The sequence below is a fragment of the Zophobas morio genome, unplaced genomic scaffold, assembly GCF_036711695.1.
Source record: "Zophobas morio isolate AGI-343-1 ecotype UQ-CSIRO unplaced genomic scaffold, CSIRO_AGI_Zmor_V1 ptg000009l, whole genome shotgun sequence".
Classification (NCBI taxonomy): domain Eukaryota; kingdom Metazoa; phylum Arthropoda; class Insecta; order Coleoptera; family Tenebrionidae; genus Zophobas; species Zophobas morio.
Window position 1 is genome coordinate 8,212,776 of NW_026972114.1, and position 19,109 is coordinate 8,231,884.

General features: G+C 33.7%; 2 protein-coding genes across 2 annotated transcripts in view; both read left to right on the forward strand.

Annotated features, from left to right (window-relative positions):
• LOC135125648 (general odorant-binding protein 19d-like) overlaps positions 1-19,109 on the forward strand; it is a 116,325-nt gene that overhangs the window by 34,170 nt on the left and 63,046 nt on the right. The gene's annotated exons all lie outside the window — the stretch shown is intronic.
• Positions 9,273-9,742, forward strand: LOC135125646 (uncharacterized). Its single transcript, XM_064051297.1, has 2 exons — positions 9,273-9,596; positions 9,652-9,742. Exons 1-2 carry the CDS (start codon positions 9,273-9,275, stop codon positions 9,727-9,729), a joined length of 402 nt encoding a protein of 133 aa, XP_063907367.1. The 3' UTR covers positions 9,730-9,742.

Below are 19,109 nucleotides of genomic sequence, written 5' to 3' on the forward strand. Positions count from 1 at the left end.
TTAATAAGGTGGGAGTTCGTCGCTTGTACAAATAAAGATAACGTATCCTGTAGGTAAACAAAAAGGATACGTGCAAAGATACAGAGCGTTATAAACTGGTAATTCAGTTCACGTATGTGTAATAACAAGAACACGGATTGAAGTTTCAAATTAATAAGAAACACCGCGGTAACTAGTCGGATTAACAGGAGATGTTTGTAGTAATATTTCAAGGAAAAGAGGACTCGAGGGTTCTATAATTCGCTTTAATTAACTATATTACATCGACTATATTATATCGCCCCATGTTATCTTCTTGCAATTAGTTGAGCCTTTTTAACAGGTAAATACATTATGATTATTATTAATACCATTATTATTTCAGCTGAAATTAAATTTCGTGTATTAAATTATCAAAAAAAAAGTTCGTGTAGTGTCTTAACAATAATAGCAATTATCTAATGTAAAATTATAACCTCGACTATGTTATTATACAAGTCTAATAAACGTCTTCTTCAGAAGATCTTCAACGTACTTATTTGATTTAATTCCTTCCCTAATGCGTACATCACCTAATTTTAACGTTTTCTCTGGAATTAGGAGATTCATAATTACCTAATATATGTAATATGTTGGCGTCAACATTTTATTAAGGAAAAACTCATTTCAAATATACGCATAGCAGGCTTCTTTATCTATTTAACTGATGGGAGTTCATGGCAAAAAAGAAAAAATAAGTAATAAAATCAGACTCAACTTTAATAATTTGTTCGGGGAAATTAATTTACCTGATTGCGCCTCAGGCGTGAAGGCAGTTTTATCTAAACCACCAACTAATTTTTTTAAAAAGGAATGTAAATCGGTAAAAATGTAATGTTAAGTCTTAAAAAAAGTGTAAGTTTGAAACAAAGCATGTTGTAAATTTGAAAACCATAGAATCATTACAGTAATTCTAACCGCTTTAAATACGTTCTAACCCAAGTTCGGTAAAAGATTTAAACGTTTTTATATTTTTGTCATGAACACGTTACTCATACAGGGTTTGTATGAAATTTAAGCTACTATAACTTGCTAACCATAGTTGTAAAATGGAAAAAGCTGAAATCTTTTCTGGGTTGAGTTCTTTTGCTCAATATCCTATTTTTCATAATACCAAACACAAAAATTTTAAAAGATTGTACACTGCAACGTCATTAGTCATGACAATAAACAAGGATATTTTGATGGTTACATAAAAAACTCTGCTAATAAAAGTAAAACATAATGGCGAGTCGTTAATAGTTTGAGAGGCAGAGTGAACACTAAAGCCAATATTAGCCAATTAATTGTCCTAAATAAAACTCAATAATACCTACATCAACCACATCTGATACCTTAGGACACTATTTATCCACCGTACCCATTGACCAATTTTTTTTTTTTGTAAAGAGCTAAAACGTTCTGCAACTTATTGTTTTTCACTGATATAACAAATGTGAAATTGAAAGTATGATTTTTTACATTTCCCTAATAAAATCATCTCGTCACGAAGAAATTCAAAAATTTTTAATTAAGCATTGAAGATCGCACATTGTCCAATTTTTATCGGAACGTTTTAATAAATCCATTGTTGAAGGAAGCTTCCCTAGCAAACTGAAGGGAGCTGCTTAGCTTACCAATTTAAAAAATGTTAGTAGAAAATCAATTTAAATTTATAGGTCAGTTGTCTCCACCAATGTATTCTCAAACCGTTTTAAAAGAATCATTTACACTAGAATTGCCGATTACACTTTTAATTAACGTCGAAATGGTCTATAGTCGAACTGGCAACTATTGAATTAATCGCAAAATAAACGATAATACGGATAAACAAACGTACTCGGTAGCCAGATTGTTTGATCGTACAAAGGGTTTTAATGCTACTAATAGAGAGTTTGTTTCAGAAAAGATGGTTAATTATGGTATACGTGGGTCCCTAAGCAATGTGATTTTGCCTTTCTTAGTCGAAGCAAACAATGGATTTTCTGACAACTTCTTTATCAATCAATCAATTAATGAATCCACTTTTATTGTGTCAAAAAAGTACAAACATTTTTGCATTCGTCAAAATAAGAACAAGAATAGATAAAAAGCTGAGTATTTTAAGTTATATAAAATCAAAATACATGTATATAAATATGTTATAAAAAACGTAATTTTCTTTAAAGTTGTGTGTAAAGACGACTATACAATTTCCATTCATGTTTCATATTATTGAATACTGATTTTTTTTAATTTAACTTAAAAATTAATGTTTGTTTAAATTGTTGCGAACCACGTCTTTCAGTTCTCATTTTACTGGGCAACGGAAATAGGTTTAATTAATTGGTGGTTGTTGCACATCTCGTTAATGGGAGAGTATTTCAGTACGTTAAGACGAGGAGTGGCTAGGTAAAATAAATTTGGATAACGTAATGCTAAAAGCGGCGAGTGGAAATTAATCTGACCTAGTAAAGGAGGGCAATCAATATTTGAATTAATAAGTTTTTTCAAAAAAGATAGCGAGGCTTTAACACGCCTAGACTTTAAATCTTGAAGCCCAAACCTCTCAAGCAGTAAATTTTGGGGGTAGCCCCTGGGAGGATTAACGCCATCCAAACTGAAAATCAGGAACTAAAAACGCCTCTGAATTTTCTCAAACATTTCAATGTGAACATTCGCCGACAGAGCTCATACAATAGTACCATATTTTATTCTGCTTTGATCTTACAAAAGGAGAAAATAGAGATATAAAAATACTTATGTTTTTAAAATCTTTGCAAGATCTAATGATGCATCCTAAGTTCTTGAAAAATTCGATAACAACAGCATCATACTGCAACGAAAATGTAACTTTGGGATCAAACATAATGCCTAAATCTTTGAAGTAATCAACGCGTTTTAAAATTGCAGTACTGATGGTATAGTTATTAGTTAGGACAAAGTTTCTGTTTGAAAAGGTCATTACATGACATATATTTAAATTAAAGGGAAAGTTATTATAAGCACTCTAGTTATAGAATTCATCAATATCGTTTTGAAGTAAACAGCAATCATAATTGGAAGATATGCGCCTGAATATTTTTAGATCATCAGCAAGCAATAACACTTCAAAACAGATTCTTTTTACTACATCATTAATAAGGATTTCAAAAAACAGTGGTCCTAAGACAGAACCTTATGGAACGCCAGATATGACAGGAACTTTATCGAAAATGTGGTCCAGGTACTTAACACATAGCATTCTCCCTGTTAACTACTATTTAATCAGCTTCACTAAGCTATCAGAAAACCCAAAGTGCGTAGTTTAATCAATAAGATAGAATGACCAGTTCTGTCAAACGCCTTCGAAAAGTCAGTGTACACCACATCCACTTGTTGTTTAAATTCAAAAGACTCAGACACGTATTGGGTGAAAAAAACTAAGTTGGTAATTGACGATCTTCCTTTAATAACACTAGAACCGCCGAAAATTCCACATACCTGGAACCGCCGCCCCGGTCAAATTGACCGGTGATTAAAACTCAGTTTTTTCGATTGTTTTTATGAATTAGCATATTTATTTCCATAAAAGGAAACGCAAAATACAGAAATAATTGTTACCTTAACGTAATTATCTTAAATGTTGTTACAATTTTTGTAGTAGGTTGTTTTAAATTCATATAAACCACATAGGTTCTTTTTTTTTAGTTCTCACACATAAGTTTTATTTTCACATTTATTTTCTAGATATGTACGTCTTTTACGAGATTGATGACATATCTTTGATCCACTCTCACAATTATTGGCGTATTGTAGATCTTTTTTGTTATGGGCTATTCTACGAGTGTTCTGTTGCACTCGACCAAGCAATATTCACTCACCACCATCGTGTATCACAAACTGTGTCACGGTCAGATTCTCCACCACATTGTTCTTTACTCCGAACAAGGTGAGAAAGTATTTCATTTTCCCTAACAATATTAGATAATTTAGAATCATACTCCGAATTTTTTGGTGGAAGATATTCTAGTTAGTCTAAATATGCTAATGCCTGTGCAGCCATGAGGCCTTTCCTGGACCACATACAATTCAATTTGTATATAGGTAAGTATAGAATACTAAAACTAAACATAAAGCATGCCCTTTCGAAGTACAACGGAGCAATTTTTATGTTCACAAATTTACAGGCTGTAATTTGCAAAAATTTTGTACGCATGCGCAAAATCAGTTCTGCGCATGTGTGGCACAAGTAGAAACAGGTTCTTAGCCAAGTGTAAGAATGAACACGTTGAAATAAGTACGAACAAAAACTAACAAAGAGGAAAAGCTCTGATTGTTTGATGCAGATATATGCCATTTTGTTATTTTAGAAATGTTGAAAATATAAATTTATTTACATTTGGTGCAAGTCAAACTGTATAATTCATTCAACTGCTCCCAGAAAATAAACTAAATGACATATACATTTAATCAAAATATAATATTAACGTTCCGGTCAATCTGACCGAGCCGGCGGTTTCAGGAAAAAATTTCCAAAACAGCGCTCAGAATTTTTCAAAATGTTCAAAATTTTGTGACAGCATTGCCAAAGATAATTTAGGAAAACTCAGAAGATTGCAAGATCATAGAAAAATTATTTCCGTTAAAAAAAAAACTTTAAAATCGGAAAACGGTCAAATTGACCGGTGCGGCGGTTCTAGTGTTAATAAATCCATGTTGAGGATTACTTAAGCAGTTACGTATGTGAAAAAATTAAAAGTTATGAAGAAAAATTTAATTTTTTGAAAAATTAGACATGAGTAAAAAGCGAATAGTCTTTTTATACTCAAATCTATTGGTTCTAGACAAACGTCATAATTTGGAACTGGATTTAGGTTTCTTTCTAATGTCATAGTAGAACCAAGGTGCATACGAACTAAAAGAGAGTACATCTAAAATTCTGTTTAATTTATTATAAAAACAGGAACATGCTAAGTTAACATCAGTGATGCCCACAAAGAAGACCGATCAATACATGTTAGTGGCACATATAACCCAGTAACAATCCACTTATTCGTTGTTATCTAGTTCTTCAGAGAGAAATTGTGTCAAAGTACACAAATTAGCAACTGTTGATTGACCATGTTGGAATGCAGATACATGACTTTGGACATTAACAAAGATATTTTTATACAACACTATTTCAGAAAATTTAGCAAAGTTTGATAGTATTGCAAACAGTCTGCAGTTTTTTAGATTAGTAGAATATCCTTTTTTGAATGCAGGTGTGATTCTTGCTCTTTTCCATCTATCAGGAAATGTGGATGACCTTATTGCTAAGTTAATTACAATTGATAGAGGCTTTGCTAGAATATATCTGGCGTCACGTATTAAAAAACTTGGTATTTGGTCATCACCAATGGTCATTTTCTTTGAGAAGGTTGACATAATATCAATTAGTTGCTCTTCAGCCACCGACGGCATAGCTAATGAGAGCTTATTTGTTGTAACATCAGATAATCCAATACCTGTTTTTGGACGATAGACAGAGAAAATCTTTCCGCAAAAGCATTGACAATTTTTGGTGGGTCTTCAAGTTGTTTATCTTCATAAACTAGTCTTCCAGGAATACGCGTCGTACCTCGTGGTATCTCGTTGTAAGTGAACATATTTCCAGAAGTCTTTAGGATTATTTTTCATAGATTCCTCAATTTGGTTTAAATGCTCACGATATGCTGTCTTTATCATTTGTTTGGAAGTGGATCTAAGCCTTTGAAATTCATTATAAAAAGTCATATTAGATGTTCTTTTCCATTTTTTCCGATAGAAATTTTTAAGTTTCAAAACCGAAATGATCCGTCTGTTGTACCACGTAGGGTAGAATGATTTGTTAGCTAGGAATTTTGGTACCAACCACTCAAGTATTACTGTACAACTTGGTATAAAAGTGATCAAGTGCAACGTTGACATCTTCAAAATTTCTAAGGACCAATCGGTATGAAGAAGGTCATTGTATAACTTATTGCAATTAGCTTTCCGAAAATTATAACGTCGAATATGCAGAGCAGGATGATGGGGATCTAGTGGAACAAATGGTTGTTGGTCAAGATTAACACTGATTTTGAACTCAGCATTGGAGAGAACTAAGTCGAGCAAACGATTGTTGAAGTTTAAGATATTGTTATACTGAGAAAGATTTACTGTTTGAGAAAAATCGAGAAAACTGATTAATTTACTGCAGAATACGTTACGTACCTACTACATAGTTGGTACTGTATTGTGACAAGTTAAAATCTGCAATAATTATAACCGGTTTATCCAAAATCAAAGCACCCAGTACCTCAAGAAACACCTCCAGATCGATACAAGACACATCCGATGGTATGTTTAATAATATTATTAATAATAACAATAATAATTTATTTTCTACAGGTACATAACCCAATTATAGAAAATACAAAATAACATATAAAAGAACATATAAAACAACAGCAATACAATATAAAAAAACGACGAAAACGAACGGTTATGTAATGAATAGTCTAACGATCCAACAAATTGATACTTTTTTTGGTGGTTCGCAGACTGTCAAAATGTATGTATTGATGATATATTATTAATAATATGGGACGTGATGAATATAGGGGATTTACGGAGAGTATTAGTCCTACATGTAGCTGAATAGATGGTTGTCAAATGTCGCACATTTAATCGGGGTACTATAAAATTAATTTTATTTTCAAACGTCATATAACTGACACTTATATGACGGTCTTACCGGGGTTTAAGTGTCATTTCTATGACACCGTGTTTGAGCGGCGCATAAGTACTACTTATACTCCGCCGGCGTATAAATATGTGAAAATCATAGTGGTTGTCAACCATAGTAACCATGGTAAGTGAAATCAAGGCAATTCCTTAATGAAGCAAGAAGATGGGAAATAATTTCAAAAGAAGATTAATCGTTTGAAAATAAAATATTGTATTTCATTCGGAGTTTAAGTGACTTTATGTGACTCGTATGGACTTAATTCGCCTCGCTATTGCTCGGCGTTTAATCGTCCATACTCCGTCACATAAAGTATCACTTAAACTCCTAATAAAATAAATATCTATTATTCAACAGCCACATGCAGTCTATTCCGTTGTTCAATAATTTGTACATAAAAACTATACTTAATATTTACGCCTTATTGCGAGTGAAGTATAATTAAATCTCCCTAGCAATGTTAAATGGTCATATCCTCTAACCGGATAGTTTCCGTCTTTAACAAAACACAAAAATTTTAAAAATCGCCTTTGACCGATTCTAACCGATTAGCATGAACCTCATATATTGTCGACCATACAATAGCACAATACTCTAATCTACTACGCACTAATGCAAAATACAAAACATTTAGCGTTTGTATATCTTGAAAATCTTTACAGTTTCGAATAATCAGACCATACATTGAGTATGCCTTTTTAACAATCTCTGTTATATGCAATACAAATGTGAACTTATCGTCAAATAATACTCCCAGGTCCCCTACAGTCTCATTAAGCTGTAGAATGGCGGTTCCTATTCTGTAAGAAAATTCTGTTTTGATAAACTTTCGAGAGAACATCACAACGAAACATTTAGATATGTTTAGTTGAAGCCGGTTCCTGACACACCAAGTTATGAAAGCATATAGGTATCTTTGTAACTTTTCGCAATCAGCTGAAGAGTGCATTTCCAGGAATAATTTTAAGTCGTCCGCAAACAACGATTTATTACAAGATACTAGTGCATCCGTCACATCATTAATGAATATTAAGAATAGCAGGGGGCCGAGATTTGAGCCTTGCGGGACTCCCGATATTGAGATGTGCACTTCAGAAAAATGCCCGCCATGTACAAGTTGTTGTCTTGGATTAAAGAGATAAGACTTCATTAAGGCCAATAACGGGGTTGAGAAGCCAATACGATCTAATTTATGAAATAAGGTGTTATGGTCAATTTGATCGAATGATTTTTGCAGATCTGTATAGATGGCATCTACCTGACTATTTCTATCTATTGCTTCCGATGTAAATTGCGTAAAAGTGGCTAAATTCGTGGCAGTGGAACGCGCTTTCATGAAACCATGTTGGTCAGGTGAAATTAAATTACGTACCGAGTTGTAAATGTGAGTATAGAATTTGTACACTTTTGAAAAATTGCACGATATAGATATTGGTCTATAATTGATTATTTGAGAAATATCACCTTTTTTGTGAATAGGAGTAATTTGTGGTAATTTCCAAAGCTCGGAGAAAGTCGACGTTTGAAGGATTAGATTGAAGATATGACTCAGCGGATATGATAAAACATAAGCAGTATGTCTTAGAAAAAAACTCGGGATATCATCAGAACCGGAGGTTATTGTATTTTTTGCCGCTTTCATAGCCCGTATAATTTCATCTTCAGTTATAGAAGACAGACTGATGGTCAAATTATTGGGAAATGTTTCTGAAAGCATGTTAGCACTAATAGGCCGGGAAGAAGTGTAAACACTTTTGAAAAAAGCAGCAAAGCTGTTAACTATATCCGTCGGATTAGAAATGGTTTTTCCATCGTGTGTTAGTACTCCAGGTATATGCGTCTTACCTTGTTTGGAATGAATGAACGACCAGAATTTTGTTACGAGCCAAACTCACAGCTCGTTGCCGGCCTGCTAGTGGAGAAGGGGTGAGTTCCTGCGGGTGCAAAGGTCAGGTCGCTAGAGGTTCGCAAAGAAGAGAGAGCACACTGTTTTGTGTAGCGACGTCGCCAGGGCGCCACCAGTTTTTATTAAGACACAATTACAACAACAAAAAACCGGAAAAATATTTAACTATTGTAATTGCAAGCTGTTACTTAAATTATTGGTTACAAGAAAACCTAAGGTCACTAATTAAAAATAAAATAAGAGTGATAAATAACTAAATAAGTAAGCAAAAGGAAATGAGTAAGATATTAATGATAACGATTTAATGCGACTAACGGTTTACGATGAATACGAGCAATACGAACGATAGTTTAATTACGAAAGGCGATGAACTAATTAACGATAAATACGAGCGATACGAACGATGTTTACGAAACGAACAAGTTAGTTGGGGTCGTAACGAATAACGATTTGATTAATTATTTCGAGGGCTATGAGATAAACGAAGTAGGCCACACGCTCGGTAGTCCTAACGTACGTACGAAGGTATTAACGTAGAGCGAAGCGTCACACTCTTACCGATTGTTATTACTAGGTTATGTGCGAGTGCTAGTTACGCCGAACTTCGAAACGTGTTGCGATACAATAAAGAAAAGGTAAGGCGACTAATACTTAATCTTAATGCGATGGAATGGAAGTACCATGGGCACCTGCCTCCTTCGATATCCACGACGAGATGTCGAAACACAGCGGCGTCGCAGCGAAGTTCCAGTCGATGTCGAGTCGAGGTTTTTGGTGATTCTCCAGCTGTTCTGGGAGGGCTCACAACTGCCCACGACAGTTGGAATTCATAGAATTCGTTCTCCCACTCGAAACTGGCTCCAATTTTCGATCACGGGAATAGCAAGATCAGCGACAAAACAAAAAAAGCTGCAAGGAGAGCAAAGTCTGAGAAGATGTTCGAACTCAGTCAACCCCAAGGGTTCCACATGTCACATGCACTTGGTAAGTAGCAAAATATTATCGTTAACATGAAAATAACCATAACCACTGTTCGAAGGGATGCCAGGGAAAAGCTAATCAAAAGATTTACCTGCGGATCGACTGCAGCTTCTCCGATGTTAGCGGGATGGTCTAGTGCCCTTAACCCAAAATCCGACAAAGTCGTAGTGCTCGAATGCACTATATCTTTTACAGCTCACAAATGCGCTCCAAGCGATAGCACCTTTTAGGGGACCCAACAGATCCAACGAATGCGATTCCAAACGTAACACCAAATAAAAGGTTGCTAAAACGAACTGCAAAAGAGGAAAGCACTAACCCCCAACACCATTCAACACGAAGTACCAAAGCAAAATGGATTCCCTTCCACCTGCGATGACGTGGCAAGGTAACGAAGCGAGAATTAACGGAAGTTTGGCCCTCTAGTGGCAAACTTACGAAACGTTGAATTCCGACGAAAATCCCTAATCGATGTAACTATTAAGTGGATGCGATGGTTATTACAAAAGAGAAAAAAACAAACAAGGCTATCAAGATTCCAGAAATGACGAAGACTCTAGGGGACGCTCCACGGCGTTTGTTCCCACCTAGGTAAGCAAATGAAATTCGCGAACAAAAATAACAAACAGAACGAAAATCGAATTTCAGAGTGAAGCTCTGGGATGGCGCGATCCATCCAGTTCCTTATAGCAAGAACCAAGCTGAAACGATCCAGAAGACCGATCTACAAACAGCGAGGCTGAAACACTCATCTGAGCCCCTCCAAGCTCAGAATCATCGCGACAGTCTTGCGACTGGGGGAGTCAAAAGCTCGGGACGAACCCTCCACCAAAGTTGTCCTTCATTGCCACCGTGCCCAACCCAACCACCCATGCACGAAATGATGAAACAAAAAAAAACGAGTAAACAAAATGTAATCCGATCCGAGAATGCCAATAAAAACCGAAATAGCTACTGCGAATTTTCAATTCGTAACAATTTCTTGGGGCCTGTGATAATGTCATTTTCAATATCCCTAATATATTTTGGGTATACTATGCAAATTTTCTTTTTAAGATCTGCTCTGAGTCTCTTAAATTCAATATATGTCTCAGGATTATGATTCGACAGAAATGTTTTACGCATATTGGTTTTTAATCGAAGACTTCTTATAATATCCTTATCGAACCAAGGTGGATAATGACGGTATTTTCTTTTGAAACGTCCAGTCTTTGGTATGTATAAATCAAAAGTTCTAAATAAAGTTGTGTAGAAGTGTTGACAAGCTAAATTAACATCTTTAATTTTTCCAAGCTCAGACCAATTAATATGTAACAATGGGTTATATAAACCAGGATAGTCCGCTTTTTTTAAATTATAGATATAATTGTTTGAATTTAAACAAAAGATATCAGCCTTTTTAATGTTGCAATGTATATTAAATTCTAACGGGGGATGAAATGCGTCTTCTTGGACTAGAGGGAAGCCGGACTTTTCAACATGACAAGAGGAAGAAGAGAATATAAGATCTAAAGTATTACCGAAACAATTACTTACATTATTATATTGAGTAGGGTTGGTAAGTTTTACAAAGTGATTCAAACATTGACTGTAGTTATTATTAAGATTACTGCAATACGTGGATGTATTAAAGTCTCCTAGAAAAAGAACAGTCCTGTCATGCATTTCGTCAATAATACCAGCATATTCGAAAAATGTTTCGTAATCTTGAAAAGTTGTCCAAGGCAGAATGTAAACGGCAAAGATAAAGAGATTTTGATGATAGGATGTTTTTACCTTGACGCCTATAAGGTCAATAGAGGGAACGGTTTCAACAATGTTACTGACATCAATATTCGTAGAAGTCAGTTTAATATTATTTACACCAATCAGGACACCACCACCTCTGGTGTTTCCTAAACGTTCAAAGTTTCTATCACAACGGTAAACTGCAAAATCATCAGGAAACAATTCTGCGTTTGATACATCGTTGTGCAGCCATGTCTCGGTCAAAAAACAAAAATATCAAAGTTTTCAGAAAGCGCTAGGATATTATTATAGAATGATGTAAATTTAGAGTGTAAACCCCTAACGTTTTGGTACATGCATGTTACCTTAGGTCGTCGGTCCGAAAAATCATTGAAATCATAATCATATTTTATAAAAAAGGATTAACTGATCGAGAGGATGTAGAAGAAGTCCCGTTAGTCAAAATAGTCGTTTCTTTGATCAAAATACCATCAGCCACATGCTTCATTATCGATCTTTTAGAAGCCTCTTTGAACGTAAAATTGATAGTTTTAAATTGTTTTTCTAAAATATTGTTCGAGTCCAAATAAAATATGTTATTATTAGATTTACCTAGTCTACGCAGAGTGTCATTTAGTTGAGAGACCCAACTATTTAAAATCGGACGTTTCAGAAAATAGGGACATCCTATAAAAACGGTATTCGTATTCTTTAATATATCAGTGAACGTACTCATCGCGAGTAATATGCCGGATTTAACGTCATGATTGCCACCAAAAATAATTAGGTAGTCGCTTTTTGTAAGTGACGAAATCGCACTGTGAGAGCAATACTCACGTAACTCAAAGACAGCATATTTTGAATAATGATGATTTAAAATGTTTATATATTATTTGTGTCTTAAATACCAAAGGCTTCGAATACATTATAGTCGTATTGTCAATCTATTATTAATCGTGTTTTTATTCCTTTAGAGTAGAACCTTCTACTCGTTATAGAAAACAAGAAATTTGGACTTACGTGACTATTGCACTGGTACACCATATCAAATATTTTGGCTTGCGTGTTAATAAATTTAAGACAAGAGCAAACTAGCAACACATTGTAATGAAAAAAATATAACAAAACACAAAACGATCACAGTATTGATTCATTCAACATCTACTATGGCTAAATTGTTATAAATTGTGTTATAATTTTATTTAAATCGTTTTTTATACATAATTGATTCAGTCCATCGTATTTTGTTACGTATTGCTAAAGGACCTTCAAAAATATTGTTTAATAATTTTCATTTAAGTCTGATGCCGCCGTTGTCGTGATGTTAGGGAATTGATTGATTATTATTTCCTGATATACTGAGTTACAAAATTCCACCGGAATTTTTGACAAATTTTAAATTTTTTATTTCGCTCTAATTAACTTTCCTACTTTTCCTATTCAAAGAAAAATTGATTTCCATGTTTTCGGTCAATTCTTAGCTATATCAGAAGACATTGTGCATTTGTTGTGTTCAATTTGTACCTAATTTAGTAGGAGTATCAGATTATCAACATCGACTGAAATCTCATAGGATCATAGCCTACTTGCATTTCACTTATTTTTGAGATACGGCAGTCTTGCATTAAGTGCACATGAATTTGAGCATTACGCAACTATTAAAAACCGTTTATACTTACATATACTAAAACTACATTAACTTAATTAATTATGCCCTTTTTCGTCAGATAATAAGACAACTTTCTTTTTGATGTTCATAGACTTCGGGGTCTTAGGAATATTTGTTACTAGAGGTGGACTAGGCTGAGTTGTTAACTTTGAATTATTTAGGATTTTCTCACTAAGTTCGCAAACTGCCGGTTTCAGATCATCAAATTCTGACTTTAATGAGTATACAGGATTTTAAGTTACGACACATGTCATGAAGTAAATTAAGTAAATTTTTTTCCACGGAATTGACCTTTGGGTTTTGTACGAAATTTTCTTTGCAAACGATACTAAATGTAGATTTCAATTTAGCAAACTGAGTCTGAAGAGAAGAACTAATAAGTGATTTTATGTCAGCAGTCATAAACGACTCAGATAAACAGGATTTTATATCAGTACGCAGATAATTACTAATTTCAGATTTCTAATTATTAAATTCTGTTTTAATCGATTCGAAGATTATAGATTTCATGTCAACACGCAAATCATCAAATAATTTAACCAAGTTATTCTTGACTGTTTTCACCATATGATCCATCGTATTAACTATTGAGTCTTTTAAATCACTGAATTACCGTTGAAGATTAATTAATTCCGTAGAGGATAAGGAAGTACCAATGGTTGCAGTATTTATTTTACCTCCTTTGTTGCACTGAGGACAACTATTAAGAGAAGTTATGTCATCAGCGATTCCTAAAAATCCTTTAAACTGTCTTAGACAGCTTGGATGAAAAACATTTCCGCATTTGTTACAACTAATTTGGTTGGCGACCAAATTTTTGGATTTAATACAACAGCTCATATTGAATTAATTGATTTTACGAATAAGAATGTGCAATTACCGATGTTAACTTTGATTAAAATACTTAGATAAATAAAATCAATAAAATAAAAAAGAATGAAATTTCAGGTGACGATATATACAGCCAGATTTAAACCGTTTACCGTGCGTTTAATAGGAAAAGATGCCATAATTTTCACGACTTCCTGATCAGACACACACATAAGTTTAAAAGATGGAGGGTTGCAATTGTCATTGGGAGTCACATTTGAAGCAGGGTGTATACTTGAGAACACTTGTGCAAAGCCATTTACTATTTCTTCAGAAGTTTCAAACGATACGTCATCTTGATACATTTTGCCGGGTATTCTTGTAGTACTTCTTTAGCTGAAGATATTTAAAATTTTCACAGGGTTATTACGAACTGAGTTTTCAACCTTCATTATATATTCTCGATAAGAAAGCGATATTTGTCGTTTACAAAGAGAGCGAAATCTTTTTATATTCTTCGAAGAATGAGACTACATTTGATGATAACCACTTTTTTCTATAGTAGTCTTTAGTTTTTAATGAATTAATTAGATTTTCTGGTACCAGGCGCAAATATAAGCTAGCAAAATATTTTTTTTCACTAGTAGCTGAGAGACGTGACATCCAACTATAGACTTGTTCAGAGGTAGTGAAGTTGATCATTACAGACCAAGGTCTGTAAAAAAATGGGGTTATGCAATGCTCGACAAACGAAAATTGACAATTACCACATTTTTGAAATTACGTTCACAAGGGATGTAAAAACGCTACCTGCATCTCGAGAGAGGTACATAGTTCAACCAACTTTTCAAACGTCGAAAAATAATAATAGTAAACATCAAAGCCAATCAGGGCCTAGTTATGTCATGTCAGTGATGTTTTGTTAGTTTTAACAAAATGTAAATTTTTCAGATGTTTGTTTAATAGTGTGCTACTAGTGAAGGAATTGTATATACGCCATAGTAGTAAACACATCATAGACCTCGGGCTTATAACCCTGCTTATAATCTGCATTCGGTCTATAATAGTTGTCGTCACGAACTTAGCGTATAATACACTACTTATTAGTTATTAACTTCTTACACAATAAATCTTAAAACATTCACTACGAGCCGAGATTATTTATCGGTAGATGTATACAGTGCTTATTTCAGGAACAGGTTAATTTAAGTTACACTTACCTTAATTCTGGTTTGTGTCACTGAGTTTCTCTTTTTGGGATCCATAAATTTATGTATTTATAGATAGGTGAACGTCTTTGGTTGCTGCTGGTTCACCACGAGTCCGAATCTAAACAAGTAATCTCCACCGATTACTGGAATGTTTAAAAAGCTAATTAACAATTTCAAGTTTAGATTTATATTCAAATGTAGTAGTATGAAAACTTTTGTAAAATTTAAACTTAGAGAGCATGTCATGAGTTAAAACTGTGTAGTGCATCTGCGACCTGAATACAAACGTACGTGTCTAACACAGGTAAAATCAAACAGAAATGATATCAAACTATTGTAATATGTATACATACTGCAACGAATTATTTACAAATATCGACTGCGTCCTCAACAACAGTCCCAATTTACGTTGTGCCGTCGTGCACTGCTCATCACTGTGATGACAGTCAGACTCATATGTATTCCACAGCAATACAATCACTTATTTAAAAATAGTTTTTGAACCAACTGTGGCCAACAAGATGATGGCAGCAACATATTTCGACACTGAGGTAAAGTTTCGAAATATCTAGTGGATAAACAACAAAAACTAGGGCAATACTTTGAAAAAATAAAAATTGTTATTAGACTTGTAGCGGTGTTTTTTTTTTTTTGGTAAGGAAAATAATTTGGTTAATTTTTAATTACACTAACAAAAATGGAGCCTGTTAATTTTCGGCTGGTTTTAGACCTTTGTTGGGAAATGTTCAAAAGTTTTTGTTTATGCTCGTCTATACACACGTGTGTATCTGCGAGCCATAATAACGCTCGAAATATTGAAGCTTGGAACAATAGCTTTTATTCGAATTGTTACTTTGTATGACGGTTAAGCACCGACTTTGAAACATGCACATATTACATTTTTAGCAATATGAGTTTGTAGCAGATAATAACATTAAACCGCTTTTGTTGCGGAAGTCGAACAAATCGGAAATGCAACAGTTCATATTAAACGAAACAAGAGTGTAACGACTTTTAGTTCAATGGCAGTTCCACTATTCGCTGGAGTTAGTGAAATGTATGTTTTGGTATCTAATAAAATAATACAATCTTTAAAATACGAAGTATAAGTACGTAGACTTTAAATGATGATGAATATTATATGTTGCATAGTTTTTATTATTACATGAACAAGTATTTGTACTTAATGTTTCAATTAGATTCGACTATTTTGAAATTCGCTTTATTTAGTCCTAGATAATTGAACCGCGGATTATCGTCGAATATTTTATTTTAATATTAATAAAGTTCCGAAGCCTTGCGGAAACCATTAACGTTGATTTGATTAACCGAGCGAATAAGTTTTAAATCTTTTGCTTACTTTTCCTTTCTGTCTAATTATTTACAATATAACAAGAAAATACAAGAAAACATTACTACCACTGTTTTCGTCTCAATATTGGAACATAAGAAGTGCCGCAACGGTTTCGTTTAAGGCTAAAATTTACAATTATTCTCAAATATACAAAAAGTTGAAAAGTGTTTTAACTCATTCTTTACTAAGATTTACGCAAACAATTTTTCTGTAATTATTGCAAACAAATTCAAAACTGTTAAGACAGAAAGTTCCAGTAAATATATTTTTTTCTTTTTCCCTGAAAAAGTTTTAGCTCTGAGTGAGTACTATTAAATCGTGTCAAAGAATTGTTCAATAGCCCATGATAAATGTGAAATCTTTCTGCACCAACCCTGTATATAATAGAATTTTTTAGCATCTAATTTATATGTAGGAGTATAATTTTAGCGTATATTATAATGTCGCCACAGTAAGGATGTTTTTGTTTATCTTTTAATGAAAAATTCAGTTTTGTTTGAAGTAAAGGAAATCGAGGAAAAATGTCATATACAAGTCGTTTGAGTCCTAAGTAGATAATTTCCTTTCGCCAAAACGTAACGTCAAAAGATTAATAAGGCATCCGGGCTCTAAGATTGGAAAAACTAATAGAAGAGGGTGAGCTTAAATATTTTGGGAATCGACTTCTGCGAAACTTGTGTCTACACTTAAAAAAATTACCAAATTTTAACGTCACGAATCAGATAACACTGAGATAGTTTATGATGTAGTGCTTTGTTTTAGTTTTTCAAGTATTATCGAATAATAACAACAGTTTTTAACACACGTGTGCTAATATCCTAGTTTAACTATTGTTTGCACGAATACATTTCAGATTCACTGTTTGAATTTAGAGCTTCTTAAAGCGTGTATACATTACCTGAAATTTACATATTCAACGACGGTTTTTAAATCGCAGTAGATCCGACCTAAAATCCAAAGTTAAACATTTTCTAGTATAATCGTTCCTTCAGAGACCTTGTTAAGGGTTTATAATGAATGCGAAAAATAAGATATTTTCATACAATAGTTGCTCAGCGGCCTCGGAAGACATCATATGGGACTGCTTTGCTTTCAGTCCTACCAAGCTTTGAGCTTTCTTTCTTTTATATCAGTAGATCTCAGCCAGCTATTCTCTTCTGAAATAACATTTTATTACAACTTTAATAGAAAACAGTGAATGTTTCTTAATATTCTATTAGTTTAGACAAAATACTCTCGAAAGCATCTGCTCCGCGTTTTATTATTTCGTAAAACTAAAATATACAAGGTTAGATACACCGTAATAAGTTTTTTGTAAATCTAATTTAAAACAGTAGGTCTTGGTAAACTCGATGAAAGGTTAACAGAAATAGTCTAAGTCTAAAATTGTTTAGATAAAAATACTTGGGAGATCTGAAGCAGATTCGCAACCGCATTTCTGAAAAAAATTATGAAAACAGATTTTGCAATTATTTTATGAAAACGTCTACGTACTGGAACAAAAAATATGGGCGAATTAGTAAACCACAAGTTTAGGCGAATAGTACAGGAGTTTGACGCCACCAAACTGTTGGCGGGGATGATTAGAATAATTTTGGTTGCCCCTTTACCATCTACACTATATCCCCATACAATATACATGTATACTTTGACAATAATCGGTCTGGTAGTCAGGAGACAGACAGGCAGACAGGCGAAAATAGGAAACATATTTCTCCATAATCTTGGGATCATGAACCATCAAGAAAACATGAAAGTAGCCATTCGCCGGATGGAGACTATTACACAATACCTTTCTAGTTTACGCTCGGGAAATAAAAACGTAAAAACTGTCAAGTATTTCTGAAGAGTAATATTTTTCTAAGAGAATTGAAAAACCAAGATATAAATGATCAAACGAATAAAGATACTAAAGCACGCACAAACCCATTACAAAACTATAAATGATTCGACACATGAATTAACACTGATACGAATGATCAGTTACTGAACGTCCACAAACAATTGCAAGTAATTTTTGTATGTGACATGAAGCCGATTTTCCCGTACGTTTGTATCCTATGGAGGTGTGTGTGAACTAAAATTAATCTACAACATAGCTGTTTTTAAAAATACCCATTTAACATTTTAAAAATATTTCTGTAACGATCATCTGTCCCTAATGACTATGTACAAATAATATCGTATTTTAAATTAAGTGACACATATTGCTAAAGAACACTAAATCAAGAAAAGAAACGTAAATAAAATAAGTGAATACAAAGAAAATGGCAGTTTGCTAGTTAATCTGGCATCTACGCATTCGCACTTTAAGGGTCGCTTTTTAATTCTAAGAAAATCCGCACCTGAAAAAACTCAACTAGCTTGACTCAGCTTAAAAGCACCGTCCATACGTTACGACACAATCCAACATCCACGTTGCCTCCGCACTCTGGTATCGATCAGGTTTCTTATAACATTCGCTCTTTTTTTATAATCCTCACCTTATTTTTACAAAAGTTGTAATTTTCGTAAAACATAACAAAATTACGCCGCTTTCTTAATCTTGTTTCATCGTTCGGCTTCTTACTACAAAATGCCAGCGCACGCCGAGAAAATGAGAAATAAGATTAATTGTATGAAAAAATATATTGACAAGAAAAATAAAAGTGTAAACGTTGAAGAGAGATAACGAAACTCAAAGAAGGCAGGTGGAAGTCGGGACGTAAGTTATTGAAAAGGTGAAGGCAATTAAATACCTCAAA